Below are 12182 nucleotides of genomic sequence, written 5' to 3' on the forward strand. Positions count from 1 at the left end.
GCTAAAAATTATTATTTTGGAAACAGGTGCAGTGGATTCAGGGTCCTCCACCTCTTCCTCCTCTTCTAGTTTTGTGAATGGTGCTACCAGCAAAAACCTTCCAGCTGTACAGACTGTTGCTCCAATGCCAGAGGACTCAGCTGAAAACATGAGGTATACATGACAGTTTGCTTTGTTTGTATTCATTTTATGCCCTTCTGCCCTTTCAAATGTATTGAGACAGTACACCGTGGACGCAAAGGTAGAGTTTAGAATTCTTGAGAACGGTTTATTATGTGTTTGTGACCATGTTTCATAATATCTCTATATTTTCTCTATCTTATCCTCTGGCCGCTTTATTCTTTGCTTTTTATATTTAGGTCTATCATTCATCTGGAATTGAGTTTTTTTAAATTTAGTGAGGTTGGGTATAATATGGATGACAAGATGACCCAGCACCATTTATTTGTAAAACTTTCTTAACCCCATGCTTTGTGACTTTTGTCACAAATCAGGTGTCCCTATATTATGGATTCTTGTTTGACAGTCAGTTTCACTCCATTTGTCTGTCTACCCATGTACCATAGTGTTGTAATTACCTTTAGTGGTTAATAAAGATCATTATCTTACTGAATAGGTCATTCCATCTTTGTCCTTTTTCTCAAAAAAGTCTAAGCTATTCTTGATTCTTTGCACTTACATTTAGATTATGGAATTAATTTGACAACATACAAATTAAAAACAACTTGAATTTGGCGAGGAATGGATTTGATAGATCTGTTGTCCCTGGAGTTATGTTGCATCCATAACAATCTTTCAAGATTGTGACTTCCAAATTGTGAACATCTTATATCTTTTTTATTACTTTAGTTTTTCTTAAAGGTTTTTCAGTAACAATTTTTAGTTTTCTATGTTGACATTTTATATGATTCTTATTTGATTTATTCTGAGAATTTCAATACTTTATATTTGTATCATTTTTTCTGTATTTAGTTTTCAAATCAACTTTATTGAGATCATTTGCTTATATTGTTTAAATGCAATAAAAGCACTCATTTTGAGTACATTTTAATGAGTATTGATCAGTTTATATATACATATAATCACTGCCAAAATCAAGACAGACTATATCCATCACCTGATTGTTCCCTTGTGCCCCTTATGCAAATTAGCCCATCCCTGCTGTAAGCAAACAGACACTTTTAATACTATAACTTAAAATAGTCTTTTCATAGATAGAATCGAACAGACTATACTATTCTTTTGTGTACACCTTCTTTCACTCAACTTTTGAGATTTTGAGGTTTATCTATGTCTTTTTTTATATGAGTAATTAATTCCTTTTTATTCCTGAGTATTATTGTTATGTTATATTGCTATCTCTAATTTACAACTTATCCATTTACTTGATGGTAGACATCTGAGGTTTTTTTCCAGTGTAGGGCTGTTATAAATAAGGAGTCTATGGGACATTTGAGTACAAGCTTAGTGTAGGACATGTGTATTTGGGTTAAATAACTAAGAGTGAAATTGATGGCTGAATAGTAAGTATCTTGGACTTAAAATGGCTATACTTAGATTTTTCAACTTTACCATGATAAGAAAGCAATATGCAGAATAAATTACATGAAAAACTCAACACTTTATTATCAAATAGTTGTTTATTTCCAATGCGGGATAATATAGGTGTTCTGAGCATGTTTAAAGTAGGCTAGGCTAGGCTTTGATGTTTGATAGATTAGCTGTATTAAATGCATCTTCGTTCCTTTTTTGTCTTTGGAGGACAAAGTAGTTTTATTATAAAATATACAACAGCTGACCTAGCCTACCAAAATAAGATGAAACCAAAAAGTGGCTAGATCATAAATGAGACATGTGCAATACACTGATTGAAATATTTTGTAACATTAAAAAAACAGTTAAAGTTTTCCTAAGTAGTGACCAGCAGGATAGTGACTGATGAGCTGGAACAAGTTGCATTTGGTCTTCTCTTACTGCCAATTAGAGAAGTTTTCTGAAGAGTAGTTAGGGATACATAAAGGGTGCTGTTCTTACACATCTCATAGATATTTATAATATGATGTAAACTTTAGTGATTCTAATAGATAAAAGAAGGACTTTCCAAATTCTAAAATGTTGTTAAAAATAATTTCATTTTTAAAACAGTAGAACTGGGCCCTGGATGGCTGGCTCAGCGGTAGAGCATCAGCCTGGCGTGGGGAAGTCCCAGGTTCGATTCCTGACCAGGGCACAGAGGAAAAGCGCCCATCTGCTTCTCCACCCATCACCCTCTCCTTCCTCTCTGTCTGTCTCTCCCCTCCCGCAGCCAAGGCTCCATTGGAGCAAAGTTGGCCCAGGCGCTGAGGATGGCTCCATGGCCTCTTCTTCCTCAGGCACTAGAATGACTCTGGTTGCCATAGAGCAACGCCTCAGATGGTTAGAGAATTGCCCCCTATTGGGCATGCTGATTGGTTCCCGGCTAGGTACATGCAGAAGTCTGTGTCTCTGCCTCCCCACTTCTCACTTCAGAAAAATACCAAAAAACAAAACAAAACAAACTGGTAAACCTGGTTTATATAGTTTTCTTTAGTCTCATTTGATTGTCACAAGAACTCTATGGGCTGAAAAGTGAATTATGTTGTCTTAAGTCTGTAAGATGTGAAAACTGTAGGACTTGATTCAGATTACATACAAATTAATGGTGAAACCTAGACTTAACTATGTTTTCTGACTCAAATCAACCAAACTGGAAAATTTTATGGTATGCTAAAGGAGTCCATATTATCTAATGTATTTTTTTACTATTATTGTGACAGAGACCAGAGAGAGGGACAGATAGGGACAGACAGGAAGGGAGAGAGATGAGAAGCATCAATTCTTCATTGCATCACTTTAGTTCAGTGGTTTTCAAATTGTGCGCCAGGGTGCACTGGTGAGCCCTAGAAGATTTCCAGATGTGCCCTATGATATTCCAGAGAAATATATGTCTGTTGGGGACCAAAAAACCAACAAGAGTTTTTTGGAGTTTAGATTTTTAAAAGACAGAGGTGGGAGAATTAGCTGTAAGTTGAAAGTCTGCCCAACCCCCACCTCACTTGCCTGATGAGGTTGCAAAAGGCTGTTAAGCTGTGGTGCTGGATTGTTTACACTACCCCCCATGTTCCAGGGAAAGACTGGAGGCAAGTTTCTTCTATCCTTTGTTTGGTGTAAAGTTAAGATGATATGTATGGTGGGGGTTTTCTGCAGTAAACACAATTAAGAGTAAAAAGGTAGGAATTCTTCAATGTATTGATGAGGAAATGAGAGTTTGCCTTTCAGATTTATGCCCAAACATTGAAGAAATCGGTAGGACACATCAGGCTCATGTTTCTCATAAACACAAGAATGACAAAACAACACATTCACGCAAGGATCTGCCGAATTTACTAAATCTTACTAAGAATGTATTTATATATATAAAAAGATACTTTCTTTGTCGTTTTTTTATTTTTTAACCCCTCTTTTTTACAAATTCTAAAAAGCATAACTCAAAAAATGTAACATAAATATGTTTTTTTAATGTCAGCATAAGTTTAATTTTGTCATTTATTTTGTTTAATAACCATAAAAGCACACTTGGACTTTATATTTTTTCTTTAATATTTGACTTAATTATTTTAACATATTTCTCAGAAATTTGTATATAGTGCGCCTCCAATTATTTGTAGGATTTTGCTATTTTTTTTGTGTGTGTGTATTTTTCCGAAGTTGGAAACAGGGAGGCAGTCAGACAGACTCCCGCATGTGCCCGACTGGGATCCACCTGGCACGCCCACCAGGGGGCGATGCAATGCCCATCTGGGGCGTAGCTCTGTTGCAACCAGAGCCATTCTAGCGCCTGAGGCAGAGGCTACAGAACCATCCTCAGTACCCGGGCCAACTTTGCTCCAATGGAGTCTTGGCTGTGGGAGGGGAAGAGAGAGACAGAGAGGAAGGAGAAGGGGAGGGGTGGAGAAACAGATGGGCACTTCTCCTGTGTGTTCTGACCGGGATTCGAACCCGGGACTCCTGCACGCCAGGCAGATGCTCTACCACTGAGCCAACTGGCCAGGGCTATTTGTAGGATTTTAAATGCACCCCGACTTCAAAAAGTTTGAGAATTACTGCTTTAGTTGTTCATTGATTGCTTTCTCATATGTGCCTTGACCAGGGGTCTACAGCAGAGCAAGTGACCCCTTGCTCAAGGCAGTCACCTTGGGCTCAAGCCACCGACTATGGGGTAATTTTTGTGATCCCACACTCAAACCAGTGACCCTGCGCTCAAGCTGAATGAGCCTCCACTGAAGCCAGCGACTTCAGGGTTTTGAACCTGGGTCCTCTATGTCTCAGTCTTGATGTTCTCTCCACTGCTCACTGCCTGGTCACGCTGTTCTAATGTCTTTAACATACAAAACTACATTTATATTTTTGAACTCAAAAGTTATAAAATTCCTATTTTTAAGCCACTGGATTAAAATAAAACATTCATTTTTAGGGGAAAACTACTTATGAATATTTATATCATCACGGAAACATTTACATTAAACATAAACACACTAATTTATTGCTTTAGATTTGTTATACCATATCAGATATTCTGCTTGTTACTTTTATTTGATTCTTTTAAGACTTTGAACCAGAATTAATGAAGTAACATTTTTTGTTACCTTTAATTAAAAAAACATGTTTCTAAACAAACTTTTAAAATTAGAGCCCTTTATATAGCCTGTTAATGCAGTTCTTTGAGTAGCCTTCACTTAACTCTTATAGCTATTTTGTAAATTTATTATAAAATATACAACAGTTGACTTAGCCTACCAAAATGAGATGAAAAAAAAAGTGGCTAGATCATAAATGAGACTTGTACATACACTGGGTGAAATATTTTGTACCTTACTGAATTCCTTTAGATAAGTCATAACTATTACTTTTAAAAAGGCATTGACGTTAAGAGTATGGGAGATTCTAGAATATTTAAGGCAAAACCTGCCAGACCTTCCCTGTTACTACCTAACAGACTCAACACCAGTTAAACACATAAGCCTGGAATTTAATACATTTGCTAGTTACTGAGTTTTTGCTTTAAAATAACCAAACTAACAAATAAACTCCTAAGAAACAAGAAAGCAAACTCCAACAGAAACAAAAAGTTATCAATTTCCTAGCTAATGCACAGTGATTGATTTAAAGAGACTTGTGTTTAACCAAAAGTCACTGATACGTGTAATCCATTTGATCCCAACATGGGGAGCTAAGATAAATTGGAATAGGTAAGTTAAGAAATTAGGACTCAATTCCCTTTTAGGTCTGGTAAAGTTACACCTGTCTAAGGAATTATCTGCCTCTAATTTCTGTCTGAAAAATCCATAAGTAATATATCATGCCTAAGTTTTCCATCTAATGATACAATGACATTATCTAATATTTTTATCACTATGATGTTTGAAATCGCACTGCCGTATCATTTTCTTTCATAAAGTTAAATATACTCTATCAAAGAATGTTGGTTCCTATTTGGAAATAAATGCATTTTCTACTTAAGATATTTTCAATTTTATTGGGTCATAACCCCACTGTAAGTTGGGAATCGTCTGTAAATGCTTGTCTTTATAACTAGTAACTGCTGAGCCCTTTTGCAGTGTGGTTGCATTTGTATTTCTCTTAACGTGTGAAAGCTCCATTTCTTCCATATTCTTGTCAAGACTTGGTATTTCTGATCATTTTATTATTTTTATTTTATTTATTCATTTTTTAGAAAGGAGAGAGAGCCCTGGCCGGTTGGCTCAGTGGTAGAGCGTCGGCCTGGCGTGCAGAAGTCTCGGGTTTGATTCCCGGCCAGGGCACACAGGAGAAGCACCCATCTGCTTCTCCACCCCCCCCCCTCCTTCCTCTCTGTCTCTCTCTTCCCCTCCCACAGCGATGCTCCATTGGAGCAAAGATGGCCCGGGCGCTGGGGATGGCTCCTTGGCCTCTGCCCCAGGCGCTAGAGTGGCTCTGGTAGTGACAGAGCGATGCCCTGGAGGGGCAGAGCATCGCCCCCTGGTGGGCAGAGCGTCTCCCCCTGGTGGGCGTGCCGGGTGGATCCTGTTCGGGCGCATGCGGGAGTCTGTCTGACTGTCTCTCCCCGTTCCCAGCTTCAGAAAAATACAGAAAAAAAAAAAAAAAAAAGGAGAGAGAGAGACAGAGAGAGACAGAGAGAGAAAGAGAGAAAAGGGGGGGAGGAGCAGGAAGCATCAACTCCCATATGTGCCTTGACCAGGCAAGCCCAGGGTTTCGAATCAGAGACCTCAGCATTTCCAGGTCGACACTTTATCCACTGCGCCACCACAGGTCAGGCTTTCTGATCATTTTAATATAATAGTTTATGATGGCTGGTAGTCATAACGTTTTGGTTTTGTTTTCCATTTTCCTAATGATTAATGATGACAAGTGAGGTGGTTTTATTTTTATCCATGTGCTTATGGGCCATTGAAATCATTTGCCATTTTTGAAAAATTGGGTTGTTCTTACTGAAATGTAAGAGTTATTTATATATTGCAATATATAAAGATATAAATATATATCTATTGTCATTGAGATTTTTAATTTCAGTAACTTATGGTACTTCTTCATTGTAAAGGTCTTATTCTTATTTTTGTCTTTTTAATTTTATTTTATGCCTTTGATGATATATTAAATTAAACTTTTAACTTTAAACTTCCAATATTGAATTAGAAGCCAAACCAAAAAGAGTAAATATTCTTTTTCACTGTATATTTTCACTTATGAAAAATGACTGAAAATGTAAATAAGTCTATATCAACAGAGAACAGATAAACAATTACCTGTGTCTATTATACCTCAGTAGAGTTTTATAAAAAAAAGGAATGTTTTTAATTGTGTCGGTAGTATACAGAAAGATGATTTATTTTTCTATATTGTTTAGATTTTTTCCAACTCACTTAATAGTTCTAATGCTATCCATAGTTTCCTTATTATTTTCTATGTGTAAGATAATGTCAACTGTTGTTTTAGTGTTATTTATCCTTAAATGTTTGAGAATTCACCTGTTTAGCCATCTCTGTCTTGAAATTTCTAGGAAAGCTTTAAATTACAAGTGCAGTTTTCCTAATGCATAAATGACCATTCGGGTTTCTCCTGAATGCTTCATGTATTTAATGAAGTCTCTCTTTTTTTTTTTTTGGCCAGAGGGAACACACAGTTCTTGGCCCTGTGTGAGCTGCAGGTGATATTTGTACTACAAGCCCTTCACAATTGTCCTTTGCTTGGAAATTGTTATTTGTTAACCTTAGAACTTTTAGACATCACATACGTAGATAGTCATTTAATCAATGACTCAGATCACTGGACCTGTTTCTCTTCATAAGCCCTACGTCTTGAATACTCTGTCCTCCAAATTCTATTCACCTTTACTTCCCTTGACTACAAGTTTAGTCAACTCAGAAAGGTTACTAGATTTGATATTTGCTTTCGTATTAGAAATACCCCCATACAGAAAACATGGATGATGGTGGGACTCAACGCCTTTGTTTTTCTATCCTCAGGATTTATGGTCTGTGCTGCCTGTTTTGTCTGAAAAGACTTGTCCTCTGTATTTTGCACAACTTTCTAGTTAGGATGAGAGGTAATTTTAGACTATTTTACTCAAACTTCAAGGAGAAAACTGGAATTTAATCTTTTTTGATGTTGGAAATTATTTGCTTTATCAATTTTATTTTTCTAATTGTTTGCTGGTATATATAATTAATTTCAGTGTACTTAATAATATCCTGAAACCTTTAATTAATAATTAATTACAGTGTACTTAACTAATATCCTGAAACCTTTAATTACTTATTATTCCTACTTATTTATTTATAGTTCTTTCTAAATGAATATGTATGTACATATGCATTTTCGTCTGTGAATATTGGCAGTTTTATCCCAACTTACAGGTTTTACCCTTTTGAATTTATTTTTCTAGACTTATATTATCTCCTATGCTATTTTCTATAGAACTGGTTAGAGTGGACTTCCCTTTCTTCATCTCAGATATGAAGCATGGGATATTTCATCATTAATTTTGATGTTTCTTATCTATCTATAATAGATAATTTTTATCAAATATAAGAAATCTCTTATGTTTATAATTAACCAAGAATTCATTATGTGTACTGAATTTTATCTGATGAATTTATTTTGCATATACTGAGATACCATTTATTTTTTTAAGTGCTAAACAAATCTTGAATTTCTGGAAGGGATCCAGTTTCTTTGTGAGGGAAAACCCGTTTTATGTTTTGAATATTATATATAAAGTTGGTGTTTTTTTCTTTGTTTATCTAAAATATTAGGGAGACTTTACAAAAAAAAAGACATCTTATTTTGGATATCCTCTTTTGAGAAAGTTTTTAAATAAAATTTTTAATTTAATAGTTAACGATCTCCCCAGATTTTTTTTTTTGCCTGTGCCAATTTTGGTAGATTCTTTTGGCATAAAATACTTCATAATATTCTTTTATTATTCTTTTGTTTTAGTTTATTGGGTTGACATTGGTTATACAAGTTTTAAGTGTACATTTCTATGATACATGATCTGTATATTGCATTGTGTGCCCACCACCCAAAGTCAGATCATCTTCTGTCACCGTTTATCTGGCCCCCTTTGCCCTTTACTACCTGTACCACCCCCCCCTTCCCTCTGGGAACCGTCAAGTATGTGTCTATGAGTTTTTGGGGTTTTTTCCTCGCTCCCTCTGCCCCTCCCCTCCCCTCCCCTCCCCTCCCCCTCCCTCCCCTCCCCCTCCCCTCCCCTCCCCTCCCCCCTCCCCTCCCCTCCCCCATCCCCTCCCCCATCCCCTCCCCCATCCCCTCCCCTCCCCTCCCCCCATCCCCTCCCCTCCCCTCCCCTCCCCTCCCCCCCTCCCTCCTTCCTTCCTTCCTCCTTTCCTTGTCTTGGCAGTGATTAATCAATTTTATTCATATTACCAAAGAGACAAACATTTACTAGAGAGAAGCAACAGAACTGTGAGGTTGAAGGTTATAGCCTTAGTGCAGTGATTGTCAAACATCGCATGCAGCAGTCACATAAAAGGCTTATTACAACACATGGCTGGTTCCCACCCCCAGAGTTTTGATTCAGTGTATCTCTGGAGTCTAAGAAATTCCAAGATCTGCAGTCAGCAAGCTAGAAATAGAGGGAAGCCAATAGTGCAAGTTGTAGTTTGAAAGATGGTCAGCTCAAGACTCAAGAAGAGAGTTTGAAGGCCAGAAAAGACCAGTGTCCCAGCTTCAGCAGTGAGGCAGGAGGACATCCTTCTTACTCAGTCTTTTGGTATATTTATGTTTTCTTAATGAATGAGGTCCATCCACATTAGGGAAACTAACAGCTTTACTCAGTCTCTTCATTCAGATGTTAAGTTCATCTACAGACTCCAGATCATCCAGAATAATTATTGATCAACTGTCTATACCCTATAGTCCAATCAAGTTGACACATAAAATTAGCCATTTTACTAAATGATCTTGATGCTGCTTGGATATGAGAACAAACTTTGAGAAACAATGTTTTCAGTGATTATCCTCCAGATTGTAACATTAATTCCCAGATAATGCATAGATCTTATAGTATAGTTTAACTTCATTTACCCCAAATTTTGTAAACATACTTGCCATGTTGTGTTAGTATGAATGTATATAAAAATTTAAACCCCACAAAGTATAATTTCATTTTTATTGGTTAACATCTGTTTAGATTTACCCAAATGTTTATCATTTTTTGTTGCTTTCATTCTTTCTGCATGTCTGACTTGCATCTGGTATCATTTTCCTTCTTGAAGAACAACACCCTGTAGTGTTTCATTTATTGTAGGCTGCGGCTCATGAATTTTCTGGAGGTTTTTTTTTTTTGACCAAAATTCTTTGAAGTTTTTCTGTATTAATTTAATATATATATTTTAAGGTTTTATTTATTGATTTTAGAGAGGGATAGAGAGAGAAAGGGGGAGGTGTGGGAAGCATCAGCTCATAGTGTTCCAGGTCAATGCTTTATTCACTGTGCCGCCACAAGTCAGGCAGAAATCTGTATTTTTTTAAAGGACATTTTAAGCCAATACAGATTCTCGATAGGCAGGGCTATTTGTTTTTGTTTTTGTTCTGTTTTGTTTATAGTGATTTGAAGATAATTGTCTACTGGCTTTTATTTTTTTCTGTGCTTTTTCTCCCTCTTTTTTACCTTTAGTGTTAACCTCCAGTCTTACTGCTTTGTGTGCACAACAGCACCCCACTCTCTCTACACAGGGCAGCCCTGCCTGCGGGTTCCACAACACTGTGATATTCCCTCACATTCTCAGAATGGGATAACCCTGTGCGCATCCAGTGCTGCACTTTACTTGTCCTGCACCCTCTGTGGAAAGGACAGCCCCTGTGTGAGTGCCACAGCGCCCCGCTGTCTCTGCACTTTCTTTGAAAGGGACAGTCCTGTGAACAGGTGCCATAGCAGTTTGCTAGATCCACACCCACTTCAGGAGGGGGAGCCATGCAGGTACGTGCAGCCCGTGGAGTGCATGCAGCGGTGCCCTTCCTTGCCTGCCGGGTCAGTCTGTATATGGCAGAGCCCGATATGGAGCTCTTTGTGCCCTCCTCTTCCTGCTAGATCTTGCTCTGAGCTGGTGGCTGGGCACGTGCTACCACAGCCCTGCTGGTTGGCCAGAGAACCTGCGGAGAGCTTCCACCCATGATACCAGTTCAGGGCAGATGTAAACAGTGGTGCTCACCAGTTCCTCCAGTGCTGGGGCGTTCCTTCAGCTCCCGGAGAGCTCTGGGGGTCCCCCAGCCCTCTGTCTGTGGGCTTTCTCTGTCGTTTGCAGTTGTCTCTCAGGAGGAATTGCTCTAAATACAGGGGTACATGTACGTGTTCTTGGGAGGGTGAGCACAGTGTCCTCCTGTGTTGTCATTTTGGACTTGCCATCTTGGGCTGACATTTTTATGAAGCAGATTTTATTTTATTGTCTTTTGGCCTGCATAGTTTCTAATGAAAATGTCATTCTTACTATTGTTCCTTTTTTATAATTTTTATAATTTGTCTTTATTTCCTGACAGCCTTCCTAAATGTTTTAATTTATATTTGGGTTTCAACAGTTTATTATGACAAATCTAGGTTATTAATTAATCTTTGTTCTGCTTATTTTTTCTTTGTTTTTTGCATCCATGATTTAAGGACTTTGATAATTTTTGGAAAATTCTCATTTGTTATTTCTTCACCTTCCTTCTGCCCCACATTCTCATACTTTGTTTAGTGTTCTATTGCTATCTTTATAAATTACCACAAATTTAGCAGCTTAACACAATACCTACTATTATGGAATAGTTTTGTTGGTTAAAAGTTACAACAGAAGTCACACTGGGCTCAAACCTTGATTTTTGTGTTTCTTTATTCAAGGCTTTAGAAGTTAGTCAGATATATTCAGTACTAAAGTACTGATGATTATAATTCTTTTTTAAATTTTATTTAGAAAATTAAATTTAATGGGGTGACAGTGATCAATAAGGGGACATCGGTTTCAGGTGAAAATCTCTATAGCATTTGAACTGGCGATTATGTTGTGTGCCCATCACCCAGTCAGATCATTTTCTATCACCATGTATTTGTCCCTCTTTACTTCCCCTCCTCCACCCCTCCCCCTGGGTGACCAGTTCACTTTTATCTATTCTTTCTGACTGTCAGTCTGCGGTGGCCCTTAGCCCTTGGTCTCTTCTCAGGACTCGCATGTGGCCCCTACATTCAGAACCACTGACAGTGTGTCCCATTCTTCTCCGACTAGGGCTCCCACTAACTTCCCCTTCTCACCTTTTCTGCCTTCTTCTGCCACAACTGTCTTGCTGTATCCAGACAGTTTTCTGCTTTTTAAGGTTCTTGTGATTAGATTGGGCCCAGCTACAGAATCCACGCTAAGCTCCCTATCTTAATTTATATAACCTGATGTTCATTTTCTAAGTTCTTTTTTCCATGTAAAATGCCTTGCTCACAAGTTGCAGGGTTATAGTTGAGTCATGTTTGGGCAGCCACTAGTTAGCACACCACATTCCTCCTCTGGCGTTCTTCTCGCACTTCTCTAAGACTGATTTATACTGTTCCGTAGCTCTGCCATGTCCCTGCCTGCCGTCTCTCTTTCTCTCTCTCATCATACATACATACATATACATAC

The 12182-nt window shown here is 37.8% G+C and overlaps 1 protein-coding gene across 3 annotated transcripts in view; it reads left to right on the top strand.

The window, feature by feature from the left end:
• NBEA (neurobeachin) overlaps nucleotides 1–12182 on the top strand; it is a 739008-nt gene that overhangs the window by 249487 nt on the left and 477339 nt on the right. For all 3 annotated transcript variants that reach the window (XM_066381029.1, XM_066381023.1, XM_066381024.1), the window contains exon 32: nucleotides 27–153. In XM_066381029.1, coding sequence (XP_066237126.1) covers nucleotides 27–153 — 127 coding nt within the window. The remainder of the gene's footprint in view (nucleotides 1–26; nucleotides 154–12182) is intronic.

Source organism: Saccopteryx leptura, chromosome 4, assembly GCF_036850995.1.
Source record: "Saccopteryx leptura isolate mSacLep1 chromosome 4, mSacLep1_pri_phased_curated, whole genome shotgun sequence".
Taxonomy (NCBI): Eukaryota; Metazoa; Chordata; class Mammalia; order Chiroptera; family Emballonuridae; genus Saccopteryx; species Saccopteryx leptura.